Source organism: Vipera berus, assembly GCF_964194415.1.
Source record: "Vipera berus genome assembly, chromosome: 1".
Lineage (NCBI taxonomy): Eukaryota > Metazoa > Chordata > Lepidosauria > Squamata > Viperidae > Vipera > Vipera berus.
Window position 1 is genome coordinate 131,489,744 of NC_138202.1, and position 14,933 is coordinate 131,504,676.

At 36.4% G+C, this 14,933-nt stretch overlaps 1 protein-coding gene across 1 annotated transcript in view; it reads right to left on the reverse strand.

Annotated features, from left to right (window-relative positions):
- The window catches only part of ADCY5 (adenylate cyclase 5), a gene marked incomplete at its 5' end in the record, with an annotated part of 239,681 nt that overhangs the window by 42,454 nt on the left and 182,294 nt on the right, over positions 1-14,933 (reverse strand). The window contains 3 exons of the mRNA XM_081313004.1: positions 3,275-3,415; positions 8,459-8,600; positions 9,640-9,798. Of these exons, the coding sequence (XP_081169130.1) occupies positions 3,275-3,415; positions 8,459-8,600; positions 9,640-9,798 (442 nt within the window). The remainder of the gene's footprint in view (positions 1-3,274; positions 3,416-8,458; positions 8,601-9,639; positions 9,799-14,933) is intronic.

Below are 14,933 nucleotides of genomic sequence, written 5' to 3' on the forward strand. Positions count from 1 at the left end.
CAGGTAATTCTCAACTTACAACAGTTCGTTTAGTAATGGTTCAAACTTACAACAGCATTGAAAAAAGTGACCTATGACTGTTCCTCACACTTATGATCGTTGAATCATCCCCATGGTCACATGATCAAAATTCAGACACTTGGCAACTGATTCATATTTATGATGGCTGCAGAGCCCCGGAGTCAAGTGATCACCTTTTGCGACCTTCTGACAGGCAAATCAATGGGGAAGCCAGATTCACTTAACAACTGTGTTACCAACTGAACAACTGCAGTGATTCTCTTAGCAACTGTATCAAGAAAGGTTGTAAAATGGAGCAAGATTCACTTAACAACTGTCTCCTCAGCAACAGAAATTTTGGCTCAATTCTGGTCGTAAGTCGAGGACTACCTGTATATGTTTTGCTGATTGGTTTCTGATCTTAAAAAGTTTCAAGTTTTTAATTACGCTTTGCCACAATGGGCTGCCCATTTTATAGTCATCTTCTAATTCTCTATAATCTGAAACCTATGTGATTGATAATCTATATTCCAAATAATTTATTTTTAAATATTTTATTCTTCCTGAGAAACAGCAGGTCCCCAAGATTCTTAAACTTCTGTCATGTGTGTGTGTGTTTCTCTGTGTATGTTTGTTTGTGTACATATCAATCTTTGGTATGATTTTTAGTGTTGAATTTTAACATTTCAATCTTAACATCATTTGTATTTTATTGTCCTATTATCATTAAGCACACTGAATACTATTTTTGATTGAAACAACTAATTGTACCTAAAAAATACCCAAGGACATAGTGAAGTGGAAAGGTGGAGGTAAAGTAAGAGTTTGACAATACCAGAATAAAACTGAAAATTCCATAGATAAAATTCCAACCAGTGTTCTTATTGGAATATAGTTGACTCAGCAATCTTTCTTTCTCTGGCTGGCAGAAGATGCCAGAATGTGTTTCCCCTTATTTTGCAGTGTGGGAACTAATGCACGGAATCCTTTCTAGATTTTGTTATATGCAAAGATGCATTTATTTTATTTCCAAGAATTCAATTAGTGATTATCATACATTATATAAATACATAGGCTATAAACCTGCTAATTTATATTGTACAATTGAATTGAGGTACGGTATTCAGACACCCAATTTAGCTTATTATTTAGCTTCTTGCAGTAGCTGAATTCTTCCCATTGCTAACTGGGCAATAGCTATATTATTTAAAACTAGTTAATTGTTAATGTCAGAAGGAGATAACAATAATTATTTTTAGCTCATTAAGTTTACATCTACTTTAAATAAATGCTTTCCTTTCCTTAAAACTGGACAAGGAACTTATGACCTCTAGATGCTGAACTCCCATAGTCACTTAAATACTGTCAATGATAGCTAAGATTGCTAGGAAGGCCGGAAGGCAAATGTTTCGCTGTGCCTCTTTTGTAGATTTTCATGGAAACAAAGAAAATGAGGAGAGGTGCTTTTTTATTTTTTTAAAGATAACTTTAACAAGATACTCTTGAAAAGTCAGTTTGTTGAGCAGAGCTGTTTGGGAAAGGAAAACTGAATTTAGAACATTGTTAGATCCCTTTGTTTAAAAAGAATCATGATGTTTCTCCTATTCTAAAAATGAAATCTTACTGTATATTGTGCAAATCAGTTTGTTGGGTGCACCAAACTGGCTGCATTTCTGTTTAGGTTCTGAGGTTAAACATCCAAAATTACTAGTCTCTTAAGTTATACTGGAAACAGCAATTGCTCATCCTTGAAAGATAATCCTATTAAGTGCCTGGGTGTCCTCCATTATCCAGAACCTAAATGGACGCCAACAAATATGCTACCTATAAAGCCCTGATTGTCAAAACTGCCAGAGGATTCTGCTCTAGTTCCCGAATTACTATCAGTATTGAAATGGGGTTTGGGTTATTTTCAGTACATAATCTTTTTAAAATATATAGTTAAACTTTAAACTTAACACTTTTTGCTAAGGCAGATATTAGTGATTTGCAAGTATGTCGGAGTAAACACTTTGTATACTCTGTATTGATAAATCACTGTCTAAATAAGAGGAATATCTATTCCTCTCTAAACAGAATCAATGTTACAAGTAATTAAAGCATTTGCATCATGTGTAGAAAGAAATGCAATTACAAAGTGTTTACAATATTTAGCTTGAACATATAGCATTTCATACCTGCAAAAGGTTAATTACATAATTTCTATTTCCCTACTGAATATCTGCTTTTAAAATTAGATCTATTGCACGATACCGTGAACATGTATCTTGTAAAATCATTTTCTAACCAAATTTCAAAGATGCATTATTAAAAGGAAAATCAATTTATTGCATAAAGCTTTTCTTAATGCATAGTTAATATGCCAAACAAAATGGACTTTTTGTGAAATAATTGAATTTCATAACCAATAAAGGCTCTTGTGAAGCATTTTAAACTGAACAGATGTTTCTTTTTTAAAGACTGCATTTATGGAGATAAAACATCTTAATTTTGGAAAATTTTGCTATACAATGAATAACCTATGGATTAACCATCCTATTTATATCTCTAAAGACAACAACAAATGATAACATATTATTGTTTTGTGAACTATGCCAATTGTTCTAACAATGATTCCTGATATCCATAAGCATATTACATGCTTTCAAACTCAATTAAAAAATTATCAGCCATAAAGGCCTGACTTATGGCTAAAGTATGTATAGCAAATCCCCACAACAGCTAAAAGGATTAAACACCATTTTGTTTAATTTGGATGGTCGTCTCTGTGAGGAGCTGATTTGTAAGTTCTTCCATTGTTTCTTCTGATGCTTTCTTTCTAAATATGGCTATTAAATCATGAACCACATGCTTGATGCAATTTACTTCTCACAGATTATGTCATGCAATGAATCTAAGTAACTGCCCCTCACTCTTAGTCACCCATTTGTAACAGGTGTGATAAGTGAGATAATGTGGTTGTGGCAATTTCTAAGCTTCAATTCTTAATCAATTTTCACACAGCAACTCATTTCAGTACAAGGATGTATATGAGGGGCAGGGGAATCATCAGAAGCACTTTCTGGCAACTTGCAACAATGCATAATGATTAGAACTTTTATCAAAATAAATATTTTTAAAAAACCATGAATGGAGTAATAAAATAGAAATTACTTTCATGAGTAAGGACAATTCGGGGAAACAGAATATCAAGGAAATTGAGGAATCCATATGTACACTTAACGTATATTTGCCAACAATGGCAGTAATATTCCATAGAACTGAACGTCCTTACCATTCTTTTCATTTCTTTAGAAACTTGACTGGTGCTTAAGTGATTATAAAAAGAGCGATCTACTCCCCAGTGTGGTGGGTTGTGACCAATGGAATTAGTACGTTGGCGATTCATTTTGGCTATTGTTGCTTTCTCATCTTTCTAGAAAAAGGAATAGAGATAAAGAATTAAATTTTCAACCATTATATGAAGAGCTGAAATTCAAAACATGTACAGAGATTAAACTGGGAAAAACTGTTTAATTTTATTTCCTTTAATCCCTGACGCCACTAATTATTTATTTATTTTTGTTAATTTTGCCTATCTAGACATTTCCTCATTTATGATTGTCTTGGAAAACAGTGTTTTTGTTTTGTTTTCACCACAATTATACTGTTCTTCTTATACATTTTCAGTTTGCAATGGACTGTTCCAAGCTCAGAATAACCTTGTTTCAAAGTCAAGATCAGGCCATGAAAAGGTTGGCACAGCCAGCTCAAAATAGGGCACTTCAGACAACATGTTTTCAATGTAAAGTGTCTTATAAATTCCTAACCTTTTCTACCACACCAGAAAAAAACATTGTACTCATCTGCATGTGTGCATGAGAGGAAGACTAGAAAGACTGTAAATACAGAAAGGGGACAGCAGACAAAGAATTAAAGCAAACTTTTCATTTGTTCTCTGTGCAAAAGTGCAGTTTTTATAGCTACTTCAAGTTTAAAACAAAACTTAAATATATACACAGCTAGTTTAATTCTCAGTTCGCATAAGCACTATATTATACAATATACACAATACTTGGATTAATTGTGATTTACAGCATATTCTTTACGTTTCTAGAGAACAGATTTTTGCTTTTATTTCATAAAAAGTTACATTTGACATTAGCATCTTTGGGGCTGTGTTCTCTCTCCAACTCCTGTAGTACTGAAATGTATTACTCATGCTTCTCTACTTCATGGTGCATTATCTTGGCCATACCTGGTGACAGCAGGATACATAGGAAAGGGCATCTAAATCAGCATGGAACTTCTAGTTTCTGAGATACACAGCTTGGAAACTTTTTCTTACGAGTACAGCTTCTTAAGTCAAAGATACTCAGGCAAATTGAAAACTCAGTATAATGCAGACTAATCCGTAATGGTATCTCTGTGGCGTCCTAACCAACTGATGTGTGTGTGTGTGTGTGTGTGTGTGTGTGTGTGTGTGTGTAGATACACTAAATAATTATTATTTATATATTAAATAGTCAAAGAAACTTTATAGTGGACTATAAAATTTGGTACCTCAAATGTTTCAGGTGATAATCCTATACATATTGGTTTAGGATATTTGGGGATAAACTGTGGGAAGGCCCCCCTCCCCAGAATAAAAATATTCTAGACTAGAGGATATTTAAAAGCAGGATAGAATATTTCCCCTAAAGAAGAAGAGAAAATTTTTAACAAAGGCAAAAAGCAGCCCCAGTCTTCCTGCTATAGGAAAACAGCCTCAAGCAGAAGCTTGAAGAGACTAGTCTTTAGGAATGGATATTTTGCATCCATTCAGAAAGCTGGACCATGCTATTCATAAACAAAGAACAGCCAGAAACCCTAAATAAGCAACACAATAGGCAAGGAGCCCAAACTGACAAGATTAGGTCATTCAAACAAATCACCTAGGATTTGCATTTCCTCTCTTGCCTGAAGAGCCAGCCATGACCCCTACATGACTCCATAGGAATCTGGCAACAGCCATTAAAATATTAAAGAATATATTCTTACACAGGAACAGGCATCTCAATCACAAAGCCCCAAAGAATATATAAAAACCCATCCACTCTCAACCCCATTTTGTCAGCCACCCCAAAAATATGCTGTGTCACTGACGTTTCTGACTACCAAATAAATAGAGACCTTCTTTCTTGCAGCCTGTCTCCATTTTATTTCAGCGTCTTTCTCCCAGCTTGGAACCAGACCTGATTTTTCTTCCCACAAAACAATCCCTTTAGAGTAAACTTACATAAGAGTATAGTATCAATTAACCAATCTGGGTATTGATCTCATTTTCAAGCTCCTGTTTGCTCAAATGGAAATATGCTTATGGAGAGAAAAACATTGAAGTGTGGAAGAAAAGCCACACAGAGCTAGAATATCTGAACCTCTTGCACCCATTACACCTTATGAACCCACCCTTGTAGATCAGTCAAGCCAGCCCTTTAGAAAGAAGCTCAGCTGTACAGGAGTCATTGGCATTGAAAGAGAAGATCAAGAAGACACAGAAAGAAAAAAGCAGAGTAGCTTTAGATGTAGTTAAGAAGTAAGATAAGGCAGAACACAGTACAGATTATAGGATTTAAGAGATAGAATACAGAATAAGGTTTGGAATTAGTAGTAAAAGCACAAGTAGTAAAAGACTGTTAACAACATAATAGGTAAGATGTAGTACTGCAAGTTTAAAGAATCTTGTGTCTTTACGTAGTCTATTACTACAGAGAAGAGCAGGGCAAATAGTTACATTTTTATTTAATTATCAGTGATCAAAACCTTTGCTGATTTAGGAGAAATAAAATCCTTCCAAATCTATGGAAGGATGGATTTCTTATGTTTCATGCTAGCATATATAATTCAGGGTAACATAAACTAATTATTTTCAATAATACAAAGGTATACAAGTACAATATTGAGGTCTTTAGAAGGGACAAGGTCCTTATATGTCTATGTTTTACTTAAACAGATGATGATGAAAAAAATTTCTGAAAATACTTTAGAAAAAAACCACCAGAACAATTTCACCTAGAGTGAATGTTTATTGAAATAATCTAAAAATGACCACAATAAAACAGGAAAATTCCCCAAAACAATTCACGTAAAATTCTAACCATGCCTTTTTACTTCTATATAACTATGTTAGAAGCACTGTCTAATCTATAACAGCTCCAACTACAGACTTCTTGTGCCAGAAAATAAGAAAAACATTGGACAACCACCAACACAGAGGTTTGGGGATTCTAAAAATACAATAATATGAAATCATTTTTAGATTATGTATTTGCTTAACTTTTTTATTTTGAAATAGCCACAGTGATTTATTTTACATTCCTAACCCATCTATTTCTGCCCTCCAGCTAAAACTGATTCTAAATCTACACATTTCAAAAATATATCTCATTAGATGCCAAAAAAGGAAGCAAAAACAAAACATTATTCTATGACCGAATATTATTTAGCCAGGCATTCTGCAAACAGTATTTATCTAAAAAATCTGAATTTTAAACACTACTGATGTCTTGCCTTTATGAAATGAGTAATGGAAAAGAATAGGGTCGTGTTAGGAAAGGAAAAATCCCTTACTGCAAATGAATGTTTATTGATTGTTCTTATATGGAGTGAAACTAAGAAAAGACAAGGGGGGGGAGGGAAGGCTCATTATGTTGCTATGGCAAAAGCGAGAATAACTACTCAAGCTAATAAGAAAAATCTCTGCATATTCTGGGTCATGAACAGATCTTGCTGTACTGCTGCTTCCGTTCAGTCAATACACTATGGGAAAATGTGTGCAGTTTGTGCAGGTCAAGCAGCTTGCACTAAATAAAGCTCACTCTGCAAATTTGCCAGTGTTGCTGAGAATTGTAAAACTTCTCTGCAAAAGGCTTTCCAAATTCAAATTGCTGACAAATGTGTTCATAATTCTCTTGGAAAATGTAGTCCTTATAGCAACTCGTTTTGTCTGGTGAAAGAATTAGAAACTGGAATCTTACTTACTCCAGTCCTAAAACTGATGTCAACTATCTTTCAAAGAGTACGTTTCAGTCTTTCAGAAAATGGTAGTTTCATTCTGGACTCAGGGCAGTGATTACAAAGAAGCATAATTAAATACACCAGGTTTACCATGAAGAAGTATCTGTTTAAGAACCTCAAGTATTTTTCAACATAATAATGCATTATTTATAAGTGATGATGTTCAGGTAGATTTTTCTCCTTTATAAATAGGAAAAGATACATTCAAAAATTCTAAATAATTTGCATGGCGACTTATATGTGCCCAAACTATTCATGGGAGGAAACCTAGAACGCCATCTAAGAAATATTGCATTATTCAGAAGCAAGCATGGTTGAAAGAAAAGCACTTTTACCAGGGGCCAGAAATTAAGCAATGCCCTCACAGATTATAAATCTATACCATAAGGAAAACAACTGAAGTCATACTTGAGGTTATTTATAGAATTTCCTTTTCTTTCTCCATGTGCTTTTTGCTCTACCTTGGAAGATTTAATATATTACAAAGTCATATTATGGTAGAACAACTAACCTTCAGAGTAGCAAGTAGCTATTTTCTTTTCCAGAAGAGAAAATGTATGCACATGAAACTAAATAAGGTCATCACTTTAGAAGAAGAAATATCTATGTATTATGAAGCAATGTGCTTGCTGAACAACTAAAAGACCCAGAATTACAGACCAGAAGATTAGCAAGTAAAAACTCTAATATAGGGGATAATGGAAACTAGAATTGCTGGTACAATTTACATTGGCACTCTTCATGTAAATATGCAAAAGCATTTTCCACTATTGTCTCGCACCAGAAGAAAAAAAATGAAATGTAGAAACATTTTATTTATAACTTTTTATTTATAAAACTAAACAAAAATAGCCTCCCAAAATTTCTGAATAACCAAATAAGGATGAGGTGCTTTGTAAATACTTTGAGAATGTGAATTTCCCCAACAATGACTGGCAATAAAGGAATATATTTTTAAACGTCTAATAAATATTGACTCACATATTACTGAATTAAACTGTGTTACTCATTTTTATTGGTTGATAATTTTGTACTAAATTTATAAACCTACAAATGATTTGGTTTTAGAAGACATAACTAAAACTGGAATCAAAGCTTAAAATTTCACTATAGAAGGTGTTACATGTTCAGAATAATTTAAAGTACGGCAGAGCTTTCTGATTGTAGGAGGAAATCTCTCTAAAATAATTGAAATATTAGTTCCCCAATCTTCTCCGGAAAAGTGAAGATTGAGGAGTTGAAATAGAAATTGCCTGTGCTAAATGGGATTTATCAATGTTCTTTTCATCCTAGGGGCACAGATTTCAGAAAGAATGCCCCATATAAAAAGACTAGTATGAATGTATACAAACGTAACATTAGCTTTAGCACTCTGCTACGTGCAGTTTCAGTAATGATTATTTCAATCCTATTTGGTTCTTACCCGTTTTTGGCTGCATTGGACAATGAGGAAAGTCTCTATACTGTGCTCCTTGAGGTAAGCATTGCGTTCCCCTCCAAAGCCCGGCTCCACTTCATAATCACCATTCAGATAGTTTAGTGTAGCTTTTGTTATGTGGATTCGTCTTGATTGTAGACAAAAGACAATCAAATTGTAATATCCACTTGTTAGTAAAAGGGATCAAGTAGTAAACATTTTAGAATGGATAAGATTGCACAGCATTCCTACTCTGCAACTACATTTTTTCCATGATATTTTTTTCCCCACTGTACGGGGCAAAACTCCTAATATGGGCAATTTAAAAGAAAACATTAAAGTTACATTACCTATTTGTGTTGGTAAATTCTTCTTCATGGAAAAACACTTATATTTCACCAGCTCAACTTAATATTCACCAATATATGTCAGTGTAAACCATATATAATAATCAATGGTTGAATGCTATTCGTAACATTTTCTGCTATCCTCTCAAGAAAGTCGTAAACTCACCTTCTCTACCAGGTTTCTTCCAGAGGTCCTGGACTTAAACTTGAATAATTCTTAGATAATACAATTTTTACATAGTTGTAATCCAATGCATTCAGCAGCTGCCAGGTTATAGAAATTTTGCCTAAACCATCCATCAGCTTTACTATATGGATGATATATCTATGAAATCTTGAAGCTGCATCTTTTTGGTTCAATTCTAGTAGTATTTCTGGGAGCGGTCTGCCAATAGCTCCCTTCAGATTTTGAAAGAAAAGGTGAACCCATTTCTTTTCTTTTTAAAAAGTCTTTAAAGACAACACTTAACTGAATTTTAATAGATAGCTTCTGAGTATTCTTGTAAGTCTTTTGAGTTTTGAGCCAATTTTGTCTCTCTTTGGTAAGATGGATATTTTAATGTGAAAACATAGCACAAATGTATGTTTCATGCCATATTGGTCCAATCAAATCAACCAAATTGTTGATTTATAAAAGGCAACTCTGAGAAACATGTTTCAGTCTCCTTAATTTAGTAAGCAGAAGATTTAGAAATGAGAACAACACGTGAAAGTATTGCGTGGCTCTAGCAATTCTTCTGAGTGGACTTATACTATTTGTATACAGCCAAATGCTCCTCTCTGACACATGGTCAGATGGAAATATTTGCACTGTTCTGCATTCTGACCAAGAGCTCTTACCCTGCTTTGCCACCAGCTTCCATGTGATTGGCTAACGTGACATCATTTGACCACACATCAAACTGCCATTTCCTGAGGCCCAAGACTCCGCAGTGAACTCTCCCGCTGTGGATTCCAACTCGCATATTCACATTGACGCCCGTCACTTCTCGTACTAATCTGAGGAAAGATGCAGAGATAAATAAGCCCACTCCTATACAAACAAACTAAAGGAATGTAAGCATTTATAATAAGCAATTTTGCCTAAATATGCTTAAAGACTGCAATTCAACTCAATCAGACAGAAAAAATAGGATGCAAGGTAGCTAGACAAGTTGGGTGGAGGTGTTCTCAGATGATGAAGTCAGTGTGCTTTCAGTTGGAAGAGCCCACATTTCACAGAAGTGGCAAAGACAAAGCAAAAAGCATACACACTAACCCCTGGTTTCCATTTCAAACCTAGACATAACTTGCTTATTCTAATGAACTTTAATAGCCATGTTGCAAAGACAGAAGGAAAGTGATTATAGAAAGAAGCTTATTTGTTCACACAATCCCGTCATCAAACTTCCCACAGATGAAACACAATACATATGTGAAACAACTGCTTCAGGGTGATATATCTGCAGTTGTTCTGTACCAGCCTGCTACCGGCCCTGCAGAAAAGGCAGGGACAACCCCTTTTACAAGAAGGCAAGAGGCTGGAATTACGCCTGCCAAATTTATTACCACAAAAACAAACGGAACAAGACAAACCAAGAAACAGGAGCTTTAAGAAACATGAACTATCCAAGCGGTTGCCTTCAGCAAACCAGCCCTCCCACACATTCCCCTTATATAGAGTTCAGGGCGTGGCTTCTCTGTGCCTCCTTCCGAGGAGCCCCATTGCCTTCCTCTGTTTACTCCTAATTGACTGCCTCCTGCATCGGGCGTCCTTGAACAGGGCCAGCTGTGGGTCATCTTCATCCACACTGTCAGGCTCACACAGCTGGGTCTCCGTGGTGACCAAGTGGGAGGGGCCTGGCTGAGGGCTCTCATCAGCAAGATCTTCAACCCCCTCAGCAAGGTCTTCAACATCCCCCTCCTCCTCTGAGTCGTCCGACCCAACTGCCAAACCCACAGGCTGACCCTGAATCACAACAGCAGTTCTGTTATAGTCAACCAACAGTTATTTCTACTTTAGTTGTTCCAACAGGGTCCAGTTTTAAAGAGTTTATAAGGTTGCTCCCAAAATTATCATGTGTATCCTTTGTGGAATTTTGATTTTGACAACAAACATTTATTAGGAGGAACATAACAATTTGAAAGCAGATTATATCTCAGGAATAGGGAGAAATCTGTTAAGATTACTCTTGCCCTTGGAAGACCTTAAATGATTAGTTGAAAATGTTGCTATGGCTGCATATTGTATTGGCCAGGATTAGTATTGTGATACAGCCGAGGATGTAACAGTCCTTTTTAAAGGACAAAAACAGATCTCATAGGGAAGATTCTTTATCAAATCAAGTATACAGAAAGGGCTCGCAACTTGGGTGTCCTCCTGGATTCATGGCTCAACTTGGATGATCATCTAATGGCCATGACCAGGGGGTCCTTCGCACAGGTTCACCTAGTGTGCCAGTTGCGCCCCTTTTGGGACCGAGAGGCCCTATGCACGGTTACCCACGCCCTCGTCACTTCTCGTTTGGATTACTGCAATGCTCTTTACATGGGGCTGCCCTTGAAGAGCACCCGGAGGCTTCAACTGGTGCAAAATGTGGCCGCGCGGGTGCTTATGGGAGTATCTCGGTACTCCCATGTTACACCACTCCTGTGCGAGCTGCATTGGCTTCCGGTTGCCCTCCGGGTGCGATTCAAGGTGCTGGTTATAACCTTTAAAGCCCTACATGGCTTAGGCCTGGGTACTTGCGAGACCACTTGCTGCCATTGTCAACCTCCCATCGCCCGGTTCGCTCCCACAGAGTCAGCCTCCTCAGGGTGCTGTCGGCCAGGCAATGCTGGCTGGCGAGCCCCAGAGGGTGAAAAAAGTAAGGTTCTACATTTAGGCAGGAAAAATCAAATGCACAGGTATAGTATAGGTGGTAACTTGCTCAATAGTAGTAACTGTGAGAGGGATCTCGGAGTCCTAGTAGACAATCACTTCAATATGAGCCAGCAGTGTGCTGCAGCTGCCAAAAAAGCCAACACAGTGCTAGGCTGCATTAACAGAGGGATAGAATCAAGATCAAGTGAAGTACTAATACCACTTTACAATGCTTTGGTAAGGCCACACCTGGAATACTGCATCCAGTTTTGGTCACCACGATGTAAAAAAGATGTCAAGACTCTAGAAAGGGTACAGAGAAGAGCAACAAAGATGATTGGGGGACTGGAGGCTAAAACATATAGGGAACAGTTGCTGGAATTGGGTATGTGTAGTTTAACGAAGAGAAGAGTGAGGGGTGACACGATAGCAGTGTTCCAATATCTCAGGGGCTGCCACAAAGAAGAGGGAGCCAAGCTATTCTCCAAAGCACCTGAAAGCAGGACAAGAAGCAACGGATGGAAACTAGTCAAGGAGAGAAGCTAGAACTAAGGAGAAACTTCCTGACAGTTAGAATAATTAACCAGTGGAACAACCTGCCTCCAGAAGTGGTGAATGCTCCAACACTGGAAGTTTTTAAGAAGAGACTGGACAGCCATTTGCCTGAAAATTCTTTGTGTGTCCAACCACACTTGGCCAATAAAGAATTCTCACTCTCTCAGTAAGCTCACTTTGTCAGATACACAGACACAGAGGCACACACATATTTGAAGACTACTTTTCCCACTGGGGGAAAAAAACTTGAAAAAAATCCTTAACTTCAAAAAGATTCTGTGATCATGCCTTAAACATTTCTTACATAAGGATTTTGTGCAATAGAGTGGCTAATATAGTGAACTCAGAACTTCATACAAATTCAATAAAGATGAATTCTCTTGGTGATCATGACTACTTCAAACATAATGGGGACATTAGAGGATAACCCCAGCCTCCTCAGATTCTAACAATCCATCAGTTATCTCTGCAAATGCATTACAAAAATGCACAAGTCCTTGCAATGGTAGAATTAAAGGAACTGATGGGACCTCTCTTTGTCCTTTATAGAGAAGGTGAAAAGACAAACATATAAAACAAGAATTTGCAGTAGATCCCTCAAACACAGCTTAGTCCTTCCCTTTCACAACTGCACAATTTGAAAGGTAGAAACACACTTTAGTGAGCCCTGGCTTAATTGTGAGCTTCATGCATTGGACAGAGGATCATTATTCATTACTGCATTATTAACAGAACAGTGGAATTTATATAATTTTGCAGATTATTTCTTAATGACCTAGTGCAGACATGTCAAAAACAAGGCCCAGGGGCCGGATCCGGTCCGTGAAGTGGTTTCATGTGGCCTGCAAAGCCATCCTGGAAACAGTGAGGGAACGGCCCCCACTGCCTTGGCCCTGGCCCAGAGACCCTCCTTCTGCCAGAGACCCTCAGATCTGTCCCACTCCTGCCCAGGCCCCCATAGGCACCCTTGATGCGAACGATGTAGAGCTGGCCACTCCCACCCAGTAGGCCACGCCCACCCTGGCCATACCCACCCGGCCCCCTGAGGGCAACCGCAATGCTGATGCGGCCCTCAATGAAACTGAGTTTGACACCCCTGACCTAGTGGCTCCCAGTGAATCACTGCTATACGTTGTCTTCTGCTATGCTACTCGCAGCCCCCAGGACATGGATGTAAAAAGGAAATCTATGGATGAACTCTATGGAGACAAGGAAATCTAACATGGAAAGGAGATCTATAGAATCTATGGGTGCTCCTTGCTTATTTGCTATATTTGCATGAGCACAGAATATTGTTATTTTTGTTATTATTAATTTATTACAGACCTTTTGCATGAATGAAAATAAACGTACTAGAAATAAGTAGAAAAATCAGGGAAACTAATTATTGGCCAATTGCTTGAAACATGTGCAACTAAGTAAAATAATGCCCTTAAGAAGGGATTCTTTGGAAACAATTTACAGTGATTATAGCAAATTAATCTCATTTAACTTCTTGAATGTTATTAAAAATTTGCTTTGTAGATGCAGCTAATGAGCAGGGTTTTTTAACGCAACAAATCTTCAAGAAATAACAAGTCTGTTGCCAGGTTATTTAAATACTACAGGAAATCTGGAAGCGTCTTGGGTCCCATAGAAAACAATAGAGTGATATAAAAATTATATGGAGAAAGTTATACCTTTGAAAATATTTCAAACATTTTATGAAACTAAAGATATGCCAGGTATTGTACATACTATGATGTTTACATCACTGTAATTTTGAAAGGTGGCAAAGATCCTCTGTACATTTAGAGTCTCTGTTAAATGTTTGACACTGAGATTTGTAGAGTTATCTTGGCAAGAAGATTACAGAAGGTATTCCCTCAATTCATCCTAAACAGTCAGTCTCATGAAAAAACATTGTGCCTCAGTCAATACAAGACTTGAGGTTTGTGTAATAGCTTTGCATGCTAATAAACATGAACCAGTTGGGCTGGCGTCTATGCAGAAGAGTTTTGATTTGATTCAAATCTAATTTTTGTTTCAAATTTAATGTGAATTACAATGTATTATTATAATTCATCTGTTTATGTAATACTAATGGGTACATCTGGCTAGTAATTAAAATATATCAAATATGTCCATTATTTCCTCTAATTTTAATTTGATGCTGGAACTCTTGGCATGCCTAATAAAACAAACTGGTGAAATCCAGGGAGTCTAAATTTAAATCTAAGATATTATATGCAGATGATATTTTTTTCAGTGATGATTAAGAAAACTTTCACTTTAATCTGAAATTATTATTCTGGCTAAATAGTAATTTGGAATAAATGAAATATTATCCCAGTCAGCAAGACGTTTCTGAGCAAATAGATGCTTATTTTCCAGAATCTATTACATACCTGGAAATTATTGTCTCCTGGAAAATATTCTGTTTAAGACACAAGAATATTTCAATAGCATTACTCAGATGAATGACGATATTAAAAGATGGATAAATATCTAATGTTTGTGGGGAAGTATTAATATTGCAAAATTAATTTTGCACCAAAATTGATATATTATGAGAGAAATGCCTCCTTTCCAGTTAAATATTTTAAATATATTTATAAATTAATGAGCATTTCTTTATGGGAGTAAAAAATTATGTTCAAGTACAGCTCTCTTATGATTAGGGTTTTAATTTTCTAGTTTTAAATAATGCCAAGACGCATACTTGTTAACCACAATCAAGTACTGGAATAAAAATGAT